Source organism: Anabrus simplex, chromosome 2 (assembly GCF_040414725.1).
Source record: "Anabrus simplex isolate iqAnaSimp1 chromosome 2, ASM4041472v1, whole genome shotgun sequence".
Taxonomy (NCBI): Eukaryota; Metazoa; Arthropoda; class Insecta; order Orthoptera; family Tettigoniidae; genus Anabrus; species Anabrus simplex.
The window spans coordinates 257,687,003-257,710,323 of record NC_090266.1 but is presented as its reverse complement, the minus strand read 5'-3'; the positions used below and the strand labels follow the sequence as shown (position 1 = coordinate 257,710,323).

At 40.2% G+C, this 23,321-nt stretch overlaps 1 protein-coding gene across 1 annotated transcript in view; it reads right to left on the bottom strand.

Annotated features, from left to right (window-relative positions):
- Window positions 1-23,321, bottom strand: part of LOC136863507 (uncharacterized) — a 366,127-nt gene that overhangs the window by 60,660 nt on the left and 282,146 nt on the right. Inside the window, exon 13 of the mRNA XM_068225972.1 lies at window positions 10,716-10,953. Within this exon, the coding sequence (XP_068082073.1) occupies window positions 10,716-10,953 (238 nt within the window). The remainder of the gene's footprint in view (window positions 1-10,715; window positions 10,954-23,321) is intronic.

The following is a 23,321-nucleotide window of genomic DNA, read 5'->3' as shown; positions in this document are numbered from 1 at the left end:
TATTCACGCACTGCGCTACTGACGATTGTAAATTATTTTCAGATGTCATCCTAGATCTATGCTATTACTAAACTTCAGCAATACCCGGTGAAGAAAATCCTTTCCCCGTCCTAATACTCATCCTACTTCCCTTCCCCCTCCCTTTCATGCTTTTTCTCTTTCAGGGATCAGTTTCGATGTATATTGTACACTTCCAATTTATTCAACAGGCTTTCCTTTTATGTACCATTGGATAATTATTTGTAAATGTGGCACACCCTTTGGATTTTTCTTCTACTTGCAATTATTTATCTTGTTGTTAAATTATGGTTGTTAAATATATATTCTATTTCGCATTGTTATTGGCCTAGCTTCTTCCTTACTGCGTGATTTTCCTTGATTTATACTACTCCTCATCATCATTTATTATTATTATTATTATTATTCTAGTACGCTGAGCTCTCTACTGTATCGCTATATATCTTGGCATACTCTTCTGCGTATTTCTGATTATTTATCGTTACTTGTACTTTTGTCTAAACACGCTACCACCCCGACTGTTATGGTAGTGCTATATTATAGTATGATAGCAGAGGTCCTCCCTCACTACATAGTATGGTAGCAGACTAACTCGGGTTCGATTCCCGTCTCTTCTTTTCTACACTCTTTGGCCTTTTGCTTGTTTTCTTATTATGGCTTACTTTTCCGACAATTTTTCTCCTTATCAATCCGACACTTCTTCTACTTCTTCTTCAACTCCCCTTAATTTTTCCGCTCCAAACCCTTTTCTTACTTATAATTTACTTTCTGCTAGTTCCTCTTCTTCTTCTTCTTCTACGGATTCTACGCCGTCTTCTGACTTATCTTTGAACATTCTGCACCACCGAAAGCACCCTCTCTTGACTATACGGCTTTTTTTCCGCCTGCTAAACTTTCGTTATTTCAATCGCCCCCTCCCCAACCTTTCTCTCATGCTTCCCCGCCTCAGCCTACACCACTGCCTACTCCGTCTCCACAATTTTTGTATGAATCTCCTACTCTTTTTTCTACCTCCTCTCATTCAGACTCTATTAATTTCCATCTTATTAAGAAATCTTTAGATTTAGTCCCCCAACTCACTTCCACGCATCCACGAGTACTCACACTCTGGTTGTTTGCTGCTCGGAAATTTTTAAAATTGAACTTGGCTCCATTTTCTAAACTACTTTCACTTCGGTATTCTAAAACTACTGATCATTTTAGCAATTTTTTGTTACAACATCTGTCTGATTGCCATGATTGGATTCAATTTCGTTCTATTATGCACAATTATTTTCTTCCCTATGAAATTTGCCAACAGTTAAGTTTTGTTTTCTTACGTCGTCATCAATGCCCTGACGAAACCACTTATGACTTTTTGGATTCTCTCATCAATTTTGCTGACGTTCTTGCTATCTCTGAACATTCTCAAGAAATCATTTCACTCGTTCGTTTTTATGCTGCCCCTCCATTTCGGCTATTAATTAACCCCTTTTCTCCACCCACTTCTATTTCTCATCTTTATCATCTTGCTCAAATGGATACCTTCAATTCTTACAGTAATGCTTCATATTATGCTTCTGTTCCCCCTCCTCCTCCTACCTTTCCTACTCCACCTCCCACTTCTTCTCCCTCTCCTTCTCCTCCCCCTCCAACCCGCTTCCACTCTCTCTTGTTTTCGCTGTCAAGGCCGAGGTCACATCGCTCGCAATTGTCCGACTCCACGTTCGGGAAACGCTCCCTCCCGCCGTATGTAGGCAGCATTCGGTCTTTTGGGAAAAATCTGCCACCTGCTGTTGCGTGCTCAACTCCATCTGCTTTCATTCTTGCCCTCCTTCAGAATGTTCCTTCTCTCGCCTTGTTAGATTCTGGGGCTTCTATTTCACTTCTCAGTTCTTCTTTTTTCCAACAGCTACTGCAATTACATCCCCATCTTCAATTACGTTTTTCGGATTTATTATGTACTTCTATCTCACGTCACCCCTTAAATATTCTTGGTCAGCTTATTCTTACAGTAAAGATTTCTAAATTTTCTTGGTCTTTTCCCTTTTATGTCGCTCAGGATCTCCCTATTCCCCTTATACTTGGTTATGATTTTTTTCACATACTGGTCTCATTCTCCACACTCACACTTCTTCCATTTCTTTTCATTTTGATTCTGTGACTACTATTCCTTTGATCAATCCTTCTGATTACCCTACTTCATTTTGTCTCTCTAACTCATATATTTACGTTACCCAGTCTCAGCAGGACGTCTTAACCTCACTTCTTGATAAATTTTCTGACGTCGTTACGGAACAGCTTGGTACTGTCCGCAATTATGAGGCTCATATCGATCTTTTGGATCACTCTCCCGTCAGATCATCCCCTTATCATCTTAGTCCACCTCGTATGCAACTTTTGGAGCAGCACATATTTCAAATGCTAGCTGATGGCACCATTATCCCTTCTACTTCAAATTATGCTTCCCCTGCCTTTCTGGTCAATAAGCCTGATAATTCTACGCGTTTTGTGGTTGATTACCGTCATCTCAACAGTAAGATTCAATATGATGCTTATCCTCTCCCTAAGTTGCAAAACGCCTTTCAGTTTTTTGCTAATGCCAAATATTTTTCTATCTTTGATTGTAACTCTGCCTTTCACCAAATTCCCTCAGATGCGGCCAGTTCCAAACTTACTGCCTTTATTACACCTAATGGCCTCTATCAATTTACTAAGCTGCTTTTCGGTCTTAATGTTGGATCCCAAGTCATGCAACGCCTTGTTGACTCTCTTTTTTCGGACATTAAATATAAATATCTTTATCCGTATGTCGACGATTTGTTGATCTTTTCTCCTGATTTTGATTCTCATATCCTTCATCTTACTGAAGTCCTCTCTCGTCTTCATACCGCTGGTCTCAATATTAACCCTTCCAAGCTCTCTCTTGCCCAAACTTCTGTAAAATTTTTAGGTCATATCATTTCCTCTCAAGGCGTTTCTGTTGATCCTGATCGTATTGCTGCTATTACTCAACTTTCTCCTCCTAAAAACATCAAACAGCTACGTACTTTTCTTGGCATGGTTTCTTTTTATAATCGTTTTATTCCCAACTTCTCTCATATTGCCAAACCATTGCACTATCTCAAACGTAAGGCTGTTAAATTTCTTTGGACTCCTACTCAACAACATGCTTTTTCTACCCTTAAATCTCTTCTTGTTAAAGCTCCCATTCTGCAGTTCCCCGATTTTTCTTTACCCTTCGAAGTTCACACTGATGCCTCTGATCATGCTATTTCTGGTGTTCTTAATCAAATTGTTCAGGGTACCCCTCTGCCTATTGCTTATTTTAGTAAATTGCTACCGGGCGAGTTGGCCGTGCGCGTAGAGGCGCGCGGCTGTGAGCTTGCATCCGGGAGATAGTAGGTTCGAATCCCACTATCGGCAGCCCTGAAGATGGTTTTCCGTGGTTTCCCATTTTCACACCAGGCAAATGCTGGGGCTGTACCTTAATTAAGGCCACGGCCGCTTCCTTCCAACTCCTAGGCCTTTCCCATCCCATCGTCGCCATAAGACCTATCTGTGTCGGTGCGACGTAAAGCCCCTAGCAAAAAAAAAAAAAAAAGTAAATTGCTTTCGCCTACCGAACGCAATTACTCTATTTATGAGCGAGAAGCCTTGGCTCTAGTCACTACACTTGAACATTTTTCCGACTACCTTGATCATAAGGAATTTCTTGTCAAAACTGATAACCAAGCCCTTTCATGGCTTCTCTCTAATGCCCCTAAAATTGGCAAAACTGGCCGCTGGTTGCTTCGTCTTTCCCGTTTTAAATTTTCTCTTAAATTTGTCTCTAGTACCCAGAATTGCGTTGCAGATGCTCTATCTCGTCTTTTCGATCCTTCCCCCTCTGACGCTTCTCTTTCTTTTCCTACTTCTCAGTCTATTCCCACCTCTGACTCACCGCCTTTGGATACTTTAATTTGTTCCTTGGTTGATTTTCCATTATCCTTTTCCTCATGTCAATCTCATCAACTTCAGGATGACTTTTGTGTTAGAACGAAGGCTTTGCTTTCTGACCCTTCCTATCGTGGTCCCTTTTTTTTTCTCCCAAGGTTTACTTCTTTTCAAACCAACCCCTAAATCTTCTCCCAGAGTTGTTGTCCCTTCTATTCTACAGCTCATGATACTTTCCTATTATCATTCTTCCCCTGTAGGCGGGAATTTTGGATTTGCTAAAACTTACGCTCGCATTGCCTCTCTTTATTTCTGGCCTAATTTGCGTAAAAGTGTTCATCACTATGTTTCCACTTGCCAACCTCGTCAGTTAGCTAAACCTCTTAATTCTAGATCTGCTGGTCTTTATTCTGCTCTTCCCCCTACCTACCCAGCTCAAACTTTTTTATTGACCTGGTCGGACCTCTTGTTCGTTTATCACGCGGTAACACCTATATTTTTACTTTACTGGACAGTTTTTCTAAGTATTTGGTACTCCACCCTTTACGCAAAATTTCCTCTTCCATTGTTATCAATCTTCTTTCCAACATCATATTTCCTCTTATTGGTTTGCCTTCAAATTTAGTTTCTGACAATGCCTCCATCTTTACTTCCAAAGCTTTTTTTCAAATGTGTTTCCAACTGGGCATTATTATCCTCAGGCTAACAACGTCGAACGCTATCACCGAAACCTTAAAATTGCTCTTTCTATTTTTCACAGCTCCTATCATAAGGACTGGGATCGCAATCTTTCTGCTTTAGTTCTTGCTTTTAATTCCAGTATAAATTCTTCTACCCGATTCACTCCTGCTAAATTGTTTTTGGGCCGCGATCTTCACACCCCCTTGTCACTTACTTGGGATCTTCACCCCCTTTTGGATTCAGACGATTCTCAATCTCTTCCACCTCTTTGGACCGAAGCTCTTTCTCATCTTCGAGATGCTCAACTGCTCTCCAAGAAAGCTCATGATTCCCATCATTGACCCTCCACCTTTAAACTTGGTGACTTGGTTCTTTTACGCAATCACCCCCAAAGTTCTGCTAGTGATCAGTTTTCTGCTAAATTAGCTTCCCGGTGGATAGGCCCATTTCGCATTATTTCTCTGCCTACCCCTGCTAATGCCCTTTTACAATCTACTTCTGATCCTGTTGATGTCAAACGTGTCCATATTTCTCAGCTCAAAAGATTCTATGCTTCCACTTCTCATAATTAATACATTTTTTTCTTTTTTTTTTTCTCTTTCGCCCTCCTTTCCCCTTTCCTTTTTTTTTGGGAAAAGATTTTCTTCCCGGACTGGTTGTTTCCTTTCTATTACCCCTCTGTTGGGGCTTCTTTCATCCTAGCGCTGTTCAGTTATTTAATGTTTTAATTGCCTTTTCTTTTTGGGTCCTTCGATTTTTGACCTTTTTTTGTACTGTTCCTATTCTTGCTCATCAGATGCTGGGGTCCATCACTCCGTTTCATCCCGAACTCCCCATGCGAGGCTAAATAAACTTTTTTTTCTCTCACTTTGCCCTCATGGAATTCTTTTGTCTACTCGTGTATTTTCAATTATATTTTATATTACTTTCTTTTGTGCCACATACATATTTTTCTCTATCTTTTATATTGTACTACTTTTGCAACATGTGTATTTATATCTATTTTCGCTTTAACTTATGAACCCCTCTTCTTACTTTTATTCCCTCATTTTCTTCTTGGACCGGTCCATCTTTCTCGCCATCCTCACGTCCATCTTCCTCGCCATCTTCATCTCCATCCTCATCTCTATCCTCATTTTTCGCTCTCATCTCCCTTGTCATTCCCAGCTCTTTCCTTTGCCCCTTTTCTTCATTTGGGTACACTGTCTTTCGCCGTCTGCTTTCTACTTCTAGCGTACGAACTTCGCTCTTCCGAGATGGCGCCACTCGAGAAGACCGCGACGCTATCGTCGCTACATCACCTGGATGCTCCGCTATCCTTGCTGCATCACCTGCACGCTGCTACATCACCTGAATGCTCCGCTATCCTCGCTACTTCACCTGCACGCTACTACATCATCAGGACGCTTCGCTTTCGCCGGCACGTGGGGAATATATTACGATCGCCGAATCTACTCTACATATTCCTACCTTGTTTACTGCTGCTCGCTTCTACTTCCTTCTCGCCGCACCATGCACCTCGCTCACCTGTCGTCTACTTGACTGATTACGTCATCTTCGCTGCACTTCGCTGCACTTCGCTGTGCCTGTGCGCTGTGTAACCACGTGACATTATGTTTCTAGAACTCACTGGCTTGTAGCCTGCGTTCTTTTTCTGGAATCTTCCTTTCTACTATATATTGCTCTCTCCGCCTTTCCACCGTTGAGTCGGGCTTCGTGGCGGAGTGGTGGACCACACACTAAAACAGTGCTTATTGTAATCATGTCAATTTCATCTGGACTCTATCTACAGCGACTCGGTGAGCAAGACTTATAATATTTATCTGCATTTGGACTCTAAACTTTCATTCGGGCTATTGCCTGCTGTAATACTTTCTTCTGTCGAGTGGTTATGCTTCCCTTTAAAAACTCATAACTTAGACTGCTTCTATTCACGCACTGCACTACTGACGATTGTAAATTATTTTCAGATGTCATCCTAGATCTATGCTATTACTAAACTTCAGCAATACCCGGTGAAGAAAATCCTTTCCCCGTCCTAATACTCATCCTACTTCCCTTCCCCCTCCCTTTCATGCTTTTTCTCTTTCAGGGTTCAGTTTCGATGTATATTGTACACTTCCAATTTATTCAACAGGCTTTCCTTTTATGTACCATTGGATAATTATTTGTAAATGTGGCACACCCTTTGGATTTTTCTTCTACTTGCAATTATTTATCTTGTTGTTAAATTATGGTTGTTAAATATATATTCTATTTCGCATTGTTATTGGCCTAGCTTCTTCCTTACTGCACGATTTTCCTTGATTTATACTACTCCTCATCATCATTTATTATTATTATTATTATTCTAGTACGCTGAGCTCTCTACTGTATCGCCATATATCTTGGCATATTCCTCTGCGTACTTCTGATTATTTATCGTTACTTGTACTTTTGTCTAAACACGCTACCACCCCGACTGTTATGGTAGCGCTATATTATAGTATGATAGCAGAGGTCCTCCCTCACTACACCAGAATGAACTTTCACCCCATCAAGGCAGTAATTAAAACAGAGAGGACTTTCCCTATTTGTGAAACTCATAACCTGACCTTTAACCCCGTTTATCAGCATACCATTTGCCTGATGTCCATCTCACAATATTATCATGGTCATTTTGCAGTTGCTCACAATCTTGTAACTTAATTATTACTCAATACAGAATAACATCATCCACGAAAAGCCTTATCTCTGATACCACTTCTTTACTCATATCATTTATACATATAAGAAAACATAAAGGTCCAATAATACTGCCTTGAGGAACTCCCCTCTTAATTATTACAGGGTCAGATAAAGCCTCGCCTACTCTAATTCTCTGAGATCTATTTTCTAGAAATATAGCAACCCATTCTATCACTCTTTTGTCTAGTCCAATTGATCCTCATCACAACACGCAGGTCGCCTGTGAGCGTCAAATCAAATGTCCTGTACCAGGCCTCTCTGGAGGCCACAAGCCATTAATTAATATCATCATAATTATAATCATCATTATGAATCCCTTCCAGCAAGTTAGGTAGGATATTTGAGAATGATGTGCCTCCATTTTTTGCGGTCTTTGTACACTGCTTTTCTCTCTAGAGCATCCTATGTTTTTCCTGGATTTTCTTTGTTGGTCTATATATGGATTTTACCCCATGGAACTACAGTAGCCTCCCTTTTCTATCAGTTTTCTTCACAATATATGGGAGAAAGAAGCTAAGGTCTGCTAAAAACAAGTGCCTTCCTCTCTCCACAGCAGATTTCTACAAAATCCTGTGCAGATGTGGCTAGGTGTACACAGAAACTATGAAAGATAAAGTACAGCAACACCAAAGTACTGTCAACTACTGTGTCTTATCACGCCCAGCTACAAAGGGAAGCCACTGAAATCCTAAAGCAGTTTCAACCATGAGGAGGAATCTGAACAGGTCAACAAAGCCTGGTTTCCAGTCCTGAAAGCTTTAAATCCAGGAGGAAATGGTGGCAGTGGTAAGACAGAAAAACCAATGGGTGATCAGTTGTTGCCTGTCTCTGCCAAGGTAGGTCGACCAATGTTGGGCTCCACAGTGCTTCAATCATTGGCCGAAGAACTGCCAATCGGCGCCCGTCCCTGCACTATATCAGACCAATAGGCAAGCTGCGCTCCATAGCGAGCACTATCATTGGCCAAAGAACAGCCAACCAGTGACCACTCCCACCATAGCGGACCACAGCCTGCACTATATAATGAGGTGGAAATGTGACACTATTCCATTCCACTGTGAGTTTTGCACTCATCAAAGTTAGTCAGAACCCTTGCACATGACGAAAGCAGTCTACGGTGAAACGTCGGGATCATCACATGCTCCTGGACTATGGCCCACGAGCCTGGAAAATACAGACATGATTCATTACCACTGTTTTGTTCTTGTCTGCAGTTAACTTATATTCTTTAAACTTGATGTTCTAAAGATCCGATCTCCTCTTAGTTTCAGTGTTAACATTATATTTTCTCTAGTCTGCAAAAAAATTAGTGTGCCTATATTCTGCGTGCGAAACTGCAGAGCCATTCTTCCTCTTGTTTTTTATAGTGAAGTTGTACACTTTATGCGAGCCAGCCCTCAAATAGATCATCTTAAAGAGTACATATGTTTTAAGGCCACGTGGCTTCTACTTGTCTTGTGAGCATACAGATACTGAAGATCGAAAGTCTTTTTGAAGATCACCGAGGTAGACAATGGGTTGGTTCTAGGAACCTGTTTAATGTAATAATATGTAATAGATAATTTATACATATTTGTGTATGTAATTTTATTGCCAAGGAGTACCTATTCATAGCCCTGTTTCACAGGATTCCGTTAACTGCCTAGCCAACTCATTATGTTTTTGTAAGTCTGAGTTCAGCTGTCTGTAAAGCAGGCCAAACCATATGTTCATAGAAAATGCTATCCCCACAGAAAATATGCAGTTTGTAGGCAGCTGTAGGAGAGCTATGATATTATCTGGAATTACATCCATGATGCAGGGAATAGTGTCCTACAGTTGCACCTTGCTGTGCAGAGATGGTCTTCAGAAGATCCAGTGTTTCACTATGTCTCATTGTCTGTGCAATTAATCCTGCAATCTATGGCCTTGCTGAGCTTTTGGTGAAGGTACTACATTACATCAAGTTCTCAGATTCTTACGCCAAGAACTATGAACTCTTTGTGCAATTACTTAATGAAATTGTGATACATAACATGAACATTTTGATTAGTATACAGTAAACTATAGATTCACATAGTATAGTGAGGTAACTGGGAATATTTTTACCTTGTGTGTTATTTTGTTCATGCAAAGGAGGTTAAGAAAGGGACAGAAATCTCATCCATACAAAGTCATCACTGTGAAGCTTGGCCTTCAAAACTACGTAAATACATCTATGAACCAAGGAGGTGATTCATGTGTATTAATGTCTCGGAGTGACACGAGGGGTCAGATCAACCTGTGTAAATAAATAATGGAAGCTGGGAGGACTCAAGGTCTCAGTCTGAAGAGGAAGTGTTTGTGTAATTAAGGTTAGACATGATATTAGCAAATAAGGGGCATCCAAGTGTAAGGAAGGTCGTCACACCTGTGGAATTCCAGTAGCATCAGGCAGTGCCTATTGGGCCATTACCTTAAGGCATGTGATACGTGCATATATATGTAAATCATGACCGAGTGTTTCAAAATTGTTGGGATATTGCACATCTGTGGTTTGTCAATTTTGGAGAAATAATTTATGAGTTTGTTTAAACAGGAAGCCGTGTTTGTATCATCGGATGATGATTGTGGTTGTTGTTTTGTTTTGTTTTCGGAGTAAATTTACATGGTTAAGATTATGGTCAATCTTCTTTTCGGTGGTGTGGAAACCTGGCATGGTAACCAAATTAATTTTCAGGCATTAAACAGAAGCAGATTTGGAGACACGTCAGCCTATGATCGTCGCCTTAGGAGAGAGAGTTCTTTCATATTCAACCAAGTTATTTATTTCTGCAAAAATTTTGTGGATGGCGACAATTTCGTCAATTATATTTTATTAACATTACAGATCATTTAGCCATGGAGCCACACAAAATCTAGCTTTTTAAATTATTCTATGAGCAAAGTATTAATATGAGCACAATTCTCTGGAAGTAGCAGAATCACTTTGTAACAATCAGCTAGGAGCAATAGGACAACAATACACATGAATAAACAAAATTTAGTAGTGTTATATAAAAGAAGTATTTCCTGATACATTTTCAAAATCCCTATCACAGACCAGCATTATCAGCAGGTGATTACTGGGTGAGGAAGAATAGCGAGGGCACTAATTCCATGTACTAACCTGATTAGTATCCTACATATATTTAGCCAAAAGTTGAATAAAAAGCATTAGAATATAATAAAATTAATGTAAGAGCCATAAGAAATTAGCATGAGCTAAATTTGAGAGAATTTGTATTTCTGACACATGCAATAGCAGAAATAATTGTACCACTGATGGTAAACATGAAGGTTAATTTGCACATTTGTTGCAAGATAGAAATGAATGACAGAAAAGTTGAATAGCACAGGTAAAAAGTAATAAATACCCATTGGACGGCGATGGCGAATATGGCTGCGTGACAAAGCAGGAGATGATTGTAGGATGATCGGCTGGGACACAGCATGGGCCAAGCCATCCATTAGCAGCTCAGTAGCATCTGACTCACCTCCTCCACTGGGTTCTAGGCTCATTATTGTTGAACTTGATTTAGCTGCTGCTCTACTGGGTTTGTCATGCACACTGGCTTCTGACCTAAAGCGGCGGAGTTTTAATCCCTCTTTTACCTGTGAACACAAATATAATTTAATATATACTTTTATTTCATAGCTCACAGAAATGTTCCCACCAACTTGAATTTAAATTACTTCACAAGGTACCTGAATTACACAAATGCAATAACAGAAAAATGTCACATTCACTAATGTTCAAGGATGTTCATGTTACAAAGTATATCACATCTGTTAATATTCTGATTATTCTCAAACATGTGGGAAGTAATCAGGGGGCGGGGATGGAATGTGGTGGACAGTGCGCCCAAAAACATTACAAAAAGTACCCATTAACATATGCCATATTGTTGATCATGTACAAGTTACAGAATTCCCTACAATGTACAGGCAAGTAGCAGTCCCTATGTTGGTGAAGCAGCAAGGATGGTCCATTTTTATACAAGAATTCCTCAAAATATCCATCATGCAACTTACTGTACGCTCGAACACACCACCTCATCGATTGTCAGACATGTTCAAACACTCCAGGCCTTCCACTTATTTGGTGACAACCTTGTTCCACATGCCTTCTAAGTATTGCAATGTCCATAACAGCATGCTTGACTCCAAACTTAATCCTAAGTAAGAACTATCCCCCATTCCAGCTAATAACTAAAAGAGGCAAAACTCGTAAACAATAGTTTGTAGGGCATATGTTCATAGGGATTTTTTGTATTGGTTTGGGGTCTACTATCCACTGCCTGATTACTTCCAACAAGTTTTGGGAAACCCCCTATGGAGACTGTAAAAATGACTCTAAATGACAAAATTCAAAGCAAAGTAGCCAATACAAACCAAGGAGAAACTAATATGTTTTATGAATAGCAAACTTTGTTGTTCTTGCTGAACATCATCATCATCATCATCATCATCATCATCATCATCATGGCGTGGGTTAGTGTAGTCATGGCCTAGTTTTTGAATGATGGCCAACAGCTTAGTACACTAGCAAGTGGTCCTGAGAGTCAGGATAACATTTGCTATGGGCATCTTGGACATATTCTGAGTCGTGGCCTTCTTTATACTCAAGCACCTAGGACTATTTTTTTTAAATGTTATTTGTTTGGGGCGTCAACCCATGTGGATCTTTTGCCCCTACTGGCACCATATTGTATGAACCAGTGTGTAATTTGAATGGCGGTAGTGTGGAATGTTGTAGTGTGAGGAAAGGAAGATTAAGGACGTCACAAACACCCAGTCCCCAATCCAGGGATATTAATCATTACAAGTAAAAACCCCTGACTTAGCCAGGAATCGAACCCGGGGCCGCCAGGTGACAGGCGGACGCGTTGTCCCCTACACCGCGGGGCCGGACAGCTAGGACTAGACACAGTCTACCGGAGGTCCCTAAACGATTTGAGGAGAGATTCCCACTGGGACTATGTGCCACCCATTTGAAAGGCCCCTTGGAAATGACTCAGGCCAGACGTCATCACGTAGTTGCTCTACGGAGCCGGTGTTACTTGCTCCACTCGGGACGGGTGTTGGTCACATGACAAGAGAGCAGCAGAGAGGCGGGTTGCATATCGTGACAGGAACTGGAAGTATTTAATGAGCTTCTGTGCTAGTATGGGATTAGCAGTTATAAGTACATTCTTTAAGCATATGGCTATTTACCACTACACATGGGACGGTAGGAGCACCAGACCCATACTAGACTAAATAATTGCTTTACGTCCCACTAACTACTCTTATGGTCTTCGGAGACGTCGAGGTGCCGGAATTTAGTCCCGCAGGAGTTCTTTTACGTGCCAGTAAATCTACCGACACGAGGCTGTCGTATTTGAGCACCTTCAAATACCACCGGACTGAGCCAGGATCGAACCTGCCAAGTTGGGGTTAGAAGTCCAGCGCCTCAACCGTCTGAGCCACTCAGCCCGGCCATACTAGACTACTGTATATCATTACCAACTTTGAATTCAGAAATACAGAATATCTGTTAGGAGAGTACGGGTATCATATCAGATGTAAGGCTTTTCAGGCGTTTGCTCTATTAACCAACGTTTCGTCTTAGATCTGACACTACACTCGTCAGAGTGGGATGTGTCAGACCCTACCCACTGACGCTGGATGTATGCAGGTGAGCTTATCAGAAGCCTATATATGAGGCACAGTCTGATAACTGCATATCTGATAACTGCATATCTCCCGTATGCATATCTGATAACTGCATATCTCCGACAACCGCCCCCTCGCCCCCCGCCAACCTCTGCTACTCCCATCCCAACATAACTGCCGCATTTCATATATTCCGAGTACAAGTGAAATAAATGCAAGAATAAACAGTTTGAGTGAAGATACAATATTCTGGCTTAGAATAAATACGGTAATTTTATTACAATAATGGTCATGCGATAAGCTATAAAGAAGTGACATTTTATACAAATAATGCGGCAAAGAAATACACACATACACGTCAAATAAAGGTTTCTCGCCCTTCTTCTCCATGGCTAGATGATGAAACCAAGAGAATGATGGCCCACCATGACTCGTTATTTCGACATTATAAACAAACCCTAGATGACACAGACTTTGAATCTTACCGCATCATAAGAAATCGCACAAAGCAGTTAATCAGAAATAAAAAATGTACATGTTTCCAGAATTTAGCTAACAACTTAAATTCTAATCGTGCATGGGACCTATTTAGAGCTCTGGGAATAGGAAAACATCAACAGAGGCAGACAACTCCTGACATTCTACTTGACAAACTGAACTATTACTCTAGTAGAATAAATATTCAACCTACCCCAATTAACTGCAGCAACTCACTGCCCTTCCCTCCAGCCAATCCACCATTCACGTTTCACAGTGTCACAGAAAATCAGGTTAAAAAGGCTTTGTACGCGATTAAATCAAAGGCTACACGTGTAGATGATATTCCTATTACTTTTATACTTAAGATTATGGGTGCTGTCCTGCCTATACTGACACACATATTGAACTACTGTTTACTAAATGGAACTTTCCCTATTTCAACAGCTAATATTGAAAATTATACTGGTACCTAAGAGTTTAGACCCACAATCACTCTCTGACATTTGTCCTGTGTCCATACTCTCTACGCTTTCTAAAGCCTTCGAACGTTTAGTATACGAGCAAGTTCTGGAATACCTAAATAAAAATGTTCTTTTGGAGCCTTTGCAATCTGGATTTAAGAAGGGTCACAGTACCGTGACAGCACTTTTGAAGGTTACTGAAGACATTAGAAACACTGTAGCAAACGACTGCTCACTATACTTATCCGTCTTGCCTTCAGTAGCGCCTTTGACACTATAGAAATTCCAACTATGATAAAGAAAATGGAACTGCTAAATTTGGACCTGGCTGCGCTTAAGTTTTTAAAGTTCTTATTTGAGTAACCATCAACAGCGTGTAACAGTAAACAACAAGGCCTCTAAATGGAAAATGAAAATTAGTGGTGCCCCATAGGGCAGTAATCTAGGGCCCTTACTTTTCTGTCTTTATATCAATGACATAAGGTAAATCCGGTACAGATGCCGCTCCGGTGCAGATGTCGCATACACTGTAGGCACAGGTTCCCATCATTAGAGCTATTTGGCACTGTGTATGGTTTTTCAGTTTCTACGGAAGAACTACTGTCTAGGGTGTAATGGAATTTGCTAGTATATTACGCCAATTATAGCCAATATCTTGTGGAGAGTACATGTTTCCTCCTGACAAAGTTTTTCCTTGTGTTCATTTATTTAAAATTAAATTGATTTCATATGCTTAAATCAGTTGTTTTTGGTACAGAAGAAGTCAGAAGCATTAGATAATAAGCTTATTTTCGGCCATGTTGGTCTTGAGATACGAAAACAGGAGGGGGCGGCGTCTCTACCTGATAGTTGGGAGAGTTGGTGCACAGCAATACGGTAGGGATGCCTCATTGCTTACAGATTCTAAAAGTGATCTGGAAGCATTCAATACTATTCAGAGTGTACCAGTATTTTATTTGAATATATTATTGCCTCACAATTCTTAAAATAGATCATTTATTTTTATTGCTTTCATTTGTAACATTGTTGTTGTTATATTCAATTACATTATTTTCAGAAATAAAAATGTATTTGATAAACCAGAGAGTGTTTTTTAACATGGATGAGTTTGGAGTGCAGGCTAACAGCCAAACTGGTTCTGTGATAACGAAAAATGGTTCCAAATCTGTTCCTGTACTAAAGTCAGGAGAGGAAGGCAAAAATGTAACTATTCTGGCTTGCTGTAATGCTTCAGGCCAATTTATGCTTCATGTTTTGATTTGTAAGGGTTTTCTAATGTTCAGTTACACTAAAGTTGAAAAATTAGCTTAAATTTGATTTTGCTCTTGATTATTTTACTTGCGGTATCTCTTCCAAGCAAAGTCGGCACCTATACCGGGTTCCAGGGAGATATGCTGCTGATGCAACAATTGTTTTGTTCTTTCCTTTCTTTCATTTATTTTCAACTGCCAATACTTTTCTCATCTCTGGTCTAATGTAAATATTTTCAAATTATGCTGTATCAATTTGCAACAATTTTTAAAATAAATCTACGGATATATAACAAAAAATTTAAAAAGTGCAGCAACTCTACCGGAATTATCTTACCATCTGTGACAGGAAATAACACTCACCACCTTTATGCTGACGATCCTCAAACATATTGACACTGCAAGACAAGATATCAACAATGAACTCCGATGACTCAGTATATATGCGCAACGCAATTCTCTTATACCAGTACTAAACTCCACAAATTCCCAGGCAATCATTATTTTTTTTTCTATTTGCTTTACGTCGCACCGACAAAGATATGTCTTATGGCGACGATGGGATAGGAAAGGCCTAGGAAGTGGAAGGAAGCGGTCATGGCCTTAATTAAGGTACAGCCCGGGCATTTGCCTGGTGTGAAAATGGGAAACCACGGAAAACCATCTTCAGGGCTGCCGGTGGGGCTCGAACCCACTATCTCCTGATTACTGGATACTGGCCGCACTTAAGCGACTGCAGCTATCGAGCTCGGTTCAGGCAATCATAATTGGATCACAAAAATTACTGAACTGCTCAAGCAATGTCGCAATCCTGCCTATCCTACTGAATGGTAACATTATTCCCCACAGTAAAATGGTTAAAAATCTCAGCGTAATTATGAATGAAACACTTGATTGGTCTGGTCACACAAAACAAATACATAAAAAGATTTCAGGAGTGCTTCACCCTCTTAAACGGCAGAGGGATAGATTTCCATTTGAGCTAAAGGCCGCCAAACTAATACAGACACTCATTCTCCCTATTCTTGATTATTGTGATGTCGTTTTAGTTGACATGACAAGAGAAGAAACATTTAAACTACAACAAGCACTGAATTCTTGCCTGAGATTTATTTACAATATCACGCATGATGTTCATATCACCCCATACTAGCAGGCTGTCTCGTGGCTAAAGCCTGATAAACGTCGGCAGCTGCACACTTTACCGATGGTGTTTAGGAATGTTAGCTGAATGTCAGCCATTGTGTATTTCTTCTAAATTAACCTTTTTATCATCATTTCACAACTTAAATACACATTCTATATCCTTTCTTTTTATTCCACTGCACCACACAAATAAGATTGATAGATCATTTGTGGTGACCGGCGCCAGATTATGGAATTCCCTGCCAGCTAAGGTCAGAGAAACTAGATCTTCATCAAAATTTAAGTTCACCTGCCGAGACTAGCTGCTGAGGACAGCTGACTGAATGGCTGAAGTATGAATGTGTGCATGCCTGAGGATTAGTCATTTTTAAGAGTTTTTAATATTAATTAGTTTTAATATTAATTTAGATCAAAATGTATTTAAATTTATTTTTAATTCTATTAATTTATGTAGTTTTAACTATTTTACGTATCTCAGTATTTTATTTAAGATTTTGATTACTATGTGGTTAAGAGTACGAGAGGGCCTCGAGCCCAAAATTCGCCACTGTAAAAAAAGACACTAATTAATTAATTAATAAATAAATAAATAAATAAATAAATAAATAAATAAATAAATAAATAAATAAATAAATAAATAAATAAATAAATAAATAAATAAATAAATAAATAAATAAATAAATAAATAAATATAAGGGGTTTGGGTATAGATATTTTGTTAGTTGGTAAAGAAAAATACACTTCACAACACATGCCAGGGAGGGTTTACCTTGTCCTATGAACTTCCAGAGCGGTTAGGGCTGTGCAGCTGTGAGCTTGCATCCGGGAGACAGTGGATTCGAACCCTTCTATCGGCAGCCCAGAAAATGGTTTCCCGTGGTTTCCCATTTTCACACCAAGCAAATGCTGCGGCTGTACCTTAATTAAGGCCACTGCCAGTTCCTTCCCACTCCTAGGCCTTTCCTATCTCACCGTCTCCATAAGGCCTATCTGTGTCGGAGCGAAGTAAAGCAAATTGTTAATTAGTTTCCCTCGCAAGCCTGGGATGCAGAATATAGTAGTATAAACAGTTTTGTGATGCTAATATTTGTGTGTATAATTTTTATTAACGTGCCAGAAACCAGTGATATGGAGCTGTTGCCATTTCAACACCGTTTTGAGGGCCACCGACCCAAGTCTGGATTTGAACCTGCGAACTCGGACTCAGAAGGACAGCGACACAATCAACTAAGCCACATTAAAAGGAGCCGTTTGTGATTGTTATAGATTCAGTTAGTATGCTTACAAAGGTTTTATGAGGAGCATTTATTAAGGCATACGTTTTCCAACTGTCCTAAATGCACGCGACCGGACGGAAGAACTAGCTGGAAGAATTTTTTTTTTTTTTTTTATTATTTTACGTCGCACTGACACAGATAGGTCTTATGGCGACGATGGGATAGGCAAGGCCTAGGAATGGGAAGGAAGCGGCTGTGGCCGCCCCAGCATTTGCCTTGTGTGAAAATGGGAAACCACAGAAAACCATCTTCAGGGCTGCCGACAGTGGGGTTCGAACCCACTATCTCCCGCATGCAAGCTCACAGCTGTGCGCCCCTAACAGCACGGCCAACTCACCCAGTAGCTGGAAGCTAAAGAGCCTTGCAGGGGTGTCGCTTCCTTCTCTGGTCACTTTTCCAAAGCAAACTCAATGGTGCAACATCCCCAAAGGGCCATCGTCTATCAAGCGATCGCTGTTCAGCCCAAAGTCCTGCAAATTGCGAGGTGTCCTGTGGTCAGCACGACTAATTCTCTCCACCATTATTCTAGGCTGTCTAGACTGGGGCCGCCATCTCACCGTCAGATAGCCCCTCAATTATAAGCACGTGGGCTGAGTCTACCTCGAACCACCCCTCAGATCCAGGTAAAAAAAAACCTGACCAGCCGGGAATCGAACCCGGGGCCTCCGGTAAGAGGCAGGCACGCTACCCCTACACCACGGGGCCGGATGGTTACTTTTAGGTTTCCTTATTTTAGAATTTGACTTAAGGCATCCTGCATTCGATTCCCGGCACTGACAGAGTTAAGAAAGGCATGGGATCAGAAAGATACAGCCTTGTTTGTTGGTGCAAAAGAGTTGGCCATGAGTCTCCCGTGATCGAAATATCTACAACCTGGCAGGTAGTCACCTTCACGGGGCGTAGTACCAAAGCAGTTCCTGTTTTTAAGAAGAAAAATTAAATGAAGATTCTACTTCCTCACAAACGAAGAACGTTATTATCAATTTTACGAACAGTTTCAATAATGCAGCCGGTTTAGAGTACAGAAGCTATGATTTCAATTGTTGGATGAAATTACATGGTAACAATCAAAACCATCAATATCTACATAAGATCCGTCACAGCACTCGGTAGGACCGGCTTTCTTTTCATATCCACCAGGCGAGTTGGTTGTGCGGTTAAGGGCACTTGCATCCGGGAGATAGTTGGTTTGAATCCCGCTGTCGGCAGCCCTAAAGATGGTTTTCCGTGGTTTCCCATTTTCACACCTTAATTAAGGTCACAGCTGCTTCCTTCCCACTCCCAGCCCTTTACTTTTCCATTGTCGCCATAAGACCTACGGTGCAACGTAAAGCAAATTGTAAATAAAAAATAAAACATCTTTTCACAACCCCTTCCAAGGAAAAGTTGTATCCACGCTACTGGCCCGGACTTCGTCACTGAAATGATTTTGTGGGTACGCCACTACATCCACCCACCATTTAAGGTACAAGGTAAGCCCAAAGAATGGTTGGATACTGAAAATACACCACCATAAATGATGTGGTTATGGCTTAAAAGTACTAAAGAAAGGTAAGGGACGGGATCTAGTGTTTTAAGTAGAATCCGAATCAATAGACGTGATTTCCCATTTTTAAAATGTTTCATGCATCGACTGTGTTTCAAGCCTTGGCCGTCTTGATGAGAAGATAGAACCACTGGAACTGAGTTATCACGTCCGCTAATTACAAGATAGTTACCCGCACTTTTGATGGTGCCATTTGAGGTTCCAATCAGTCCCTGGGCATTTGACAAAATATATAGACCTACCTATAGAACTTAGGCATGCATCTGCAATCTGTCTTGCTAATGTTGGAATAAAAAAAGTTTTTTATAACTTACCGAGGATGCACATAGTTTTGCCCTTAGTGACAAAACTGTCCGTCTTCAAAAAAAGTTACTTATATGGCACAAAATGAGGAACTAACGTGCAGCTCACAATCCTGTCACAGTCTTCCGAATGCAGCAACTTAAACACAGCACCTCTTTCAACCACGGTACAACCCCAGTTTTCTGGAGCCGATCTGCAAAAGCTGACATGATGTAAGCTTGAAACTGTTTCTGGCTGTGGACCCCGTTATCTCGGTGGTCATGTTCCTGCCCCCTACTGAGTAATCCCTAGCTAATTGCCCTTTTCCTCATCTTTTGACATTTGTCAACCCACGGTTACATTCCCCATACCGAGGCCTCTACAGGGAAATATCCCAGCGCATCACAATCCTAAGCATTTTCCTTTCATTCAAGCAATACAAATATGGAGAATTATGTATGGCCCTATTGAGCCCTGCTAGTAGATTCTTTGTTGCTAAGTTAATTTATCATTTTGGCGTAAGTTGTCCGGGGGGGGGGGGGTCCTCCCCCTTGGCTACGCCAGTGGTTTACCGTACTGTAGTTGAATCTCAGTTGGTGATCTTTTGTGATCACCCACAACATAAGTTCCATTTCACTTTCAAAATTAACAGTTCTCTGAGAGTACTTTCATTCCAGCCATGAGAGAAGCCACTGATCCATGGCTCAACTAGAAAGAGTTCATAATGAAAATAATCATAAACATGGTGCCTCGGAAAATATTCTCTACAAGTGACGTGCAGCTCTTTGAATAATGAGGGAAGTATGAAAAGTGCGCGCTAAGCATCAGATCTCACCATCAGAATGTGACAGTCAAAATCTTGACCTTATCAAGTGAAACTGAAACTGGTTGACTTAACAAAGGAAGGCATTCTTGGGCTATGTGAGACCAAGTCTAATGAAAGAGAACGGACACTGAAGGATAGATTTAGACTGTTTCATATCAGTGAAATAGGAACACATGAAAGGATTAAAGTATGTTAATGAGAGTATTATTTTTTGCTTATTTATTTATTTTTTTATTTTTTTATTTTGGATGGAAGAAGGATAAATTGACAAACAATGATAAAAAAAATGATTTACAACAATATACATATTTGAGTAGCCTTAAAACATACAGAATGAGACTTAGATCACATGTACTTAGTAGTGTCAGAGTTGAATGTCCAACAGGCTTAACATTTTACAGCTTTATCATTGGCCTCACGGATATCCTGCATCGTTCCGCTGAATTTCCTGAGTGGGCAATCCATAGTGATCTGTTGGAGAACCTGGGGCATGTCTGCAAAGTAACAGTAGGGGTTCTCAGTTACCTTCCACTTGTGCTTCCAGTACTGACATCTGCCATGTTGGGTTCTTATTTGATTTAATGTCAGATTTTTCTGGGTAGGTTGAAACCAGGATTGTTAACTGGATCCAGGATTAAACCTAGTTTGTCTGGATTCGAAGTGAACCACATATTACATCATGTTTGCTTCACGTTACATTGCTTTTGGATCAGTCTCTCACCAAGTACCCATGACGGTTTCCTTGAATTTAACCTGAGGCATTGACGTGAGCAGTCCTGATGTATAGGCAGGAGAGAATTTTCACGGGATTTAAGCCATTCTTCTTTCAGTGCCATTTGTTGTCTTCAAAGATGTGGAGGGGGGGGGGGGGGGGCGTTAGAAAGTAATGGTAGTTATTCCAAAGGTGTAGACTGGATGGTCCCTGATACAGTCCTCATTGTGTCAACCAACTGAGTGTCGATTTCCTTTGCATGAGCACCATTAAGCCATACTGGACTGCAATGTTCAGCTGCTGGGTACACTAAAGCATAGCTGTTGTTCTTAACGTAGATGCAATGCAGTTGTATCCCAGCCTGTTCCTGAGAGTTTGTTTAGGATGTTATGGGTTTTGACCTTTACAGATGTTCAGTTGGGATGTTCTCTATAGGTCAATGATTGATCCCATACAATGCCTAGATATTTTGGATGAGGATTAAACTTCAGCAGCTGTCCATTGAATCATACCTGAGGGGTGCAAGAAGCTTACTTATTGTTCAAGTGAAAGCACCTGACTGCAGTTTTGGATATGTTTGGTTTCAGTTGCCAAGTACTGAAGAACTTATTAAGTTTGAGGAGATCATCTGTAAGGGTAACTTCAGCTGTTCTAAAATCATGGGACTGTATAGTTATAGCTAGGTCATTGGCATATATAAACTTTCTAGCATTAGGGGAAGGTAGGTCTGCTGTGTATAAGTTGAAGATCAACGGGGAAAGGACTGAGCCCTGTGGTAATGGATTGTTTAGTCTATAAGACCAACTTATATTTCCATCTAGATGCACTTCAAACAATCTGCTGAATAGCATCTAGTTCAGTAGTGAGGTCTTGCAAGGAATTATTTTCAGGAATTTCAGGATCATTGCATTATGCCAAACAGTGTCATATGCTGATGTTAGGTCCACATACTCAGCAACGGTCTTCTTCCGGTCTTGAAATCCTTTCTCAATGTGGATGGTACGAGCCATCACCTGGTCGGAGGAACTGTGGTTTGCTCTAAAGCCAGCTTGTTCTATTGGTACGCACTGTAAGATCTTGAGTGAGATTCTGTTGAACAGAATTCTCTCCAGCACTCAGGATTGGTCTGTAATATTCTGCACTGTGTCCCCTTTTCCCTGGCTTGAATATTGCTACTATTTTGGTTCCTTGAGTACAGATGGGAGTCTTCCATCCCTTAATATGTTGCTATAAAATATGGCAAGCCATTTAATTGCATGTGAGCCAAAATGCACTAGAAATTATGGACATATTCCATCTAGCCCAGCTGCTTTCCCTGGCTTAATTTCTTTTGATGCAGTTGAGATCTCATAGACTGAATTCTAAAGAGAATTGAGAGGCTGTTTCGGCATGAAAAACCTGGACTCCTTTCATGTCTCTACAGATGTAAACTTTGATCACACCACAAATTCTCCAACTTAACATCAAAGGAGCTAGCAGATCAAAAAGTGGTTATCTAATGAAATATTATTATATTCAAAGTATGTAAATGACTAGTGTTACTATACTGAAAACTCAACAGAATAAATATTTTACGTATTTCTTTCAAATACATGTCCAATAACTAAAATAAAGAAGGCAACCTAGAGCAGGTCATGGAAGGAAGAGAAATATGTACACAAAGCAAGAAAGGAGAGAAAATAGAAGGCAAGAAAACACAAACTGTAAATGAGAGAAAGGGAAGAGGAAAGAGCTTGGGACCCTAAAATACAGTAACATAATTGCTCATAAATATTTTACCAATACTATTTGGTGCATTTCTGTGTATTTACTGTATTACAGTACAATTAAGTGCAAAATGTATAAACAGTAACATAAGATACTTCCTATATATATATATATATATATATATATATATATATATATATAATTTAAAAAAAAAATAAAAAAACATTCATCTGTTCTGGACTGAAAATAATATTTTGAAAGTCACCAAAACTTTTTTTTATTGTGACATCATTTCTTAATGTTTAGTATTCTATTTTCTAATATCATGTTGCATCACCATTTGCAGCTATGACAGCACATACAGTTTTAGCATTCTGCCAACCAAGTTCTTCATGACATCAGTAAATATAGTACCACATAGTTCCCAAGTGTCACACAAAGTCTCAAAAAAGTAACTGGAGCTGTGTAATTGTGGTGTCTGATGTGCATAAGTTCTTTTTTTTTTTTTTTTTACATCTCACCTACTCTGAGAGGTTTTACAGTGATCAGCTTGGGACAGATCTAGGACTGGGAAGGAAACAACTGTGGCCTTAATTAACATACAACCCCAGCATTTGCCTGGTGGAAAATCAAAAACC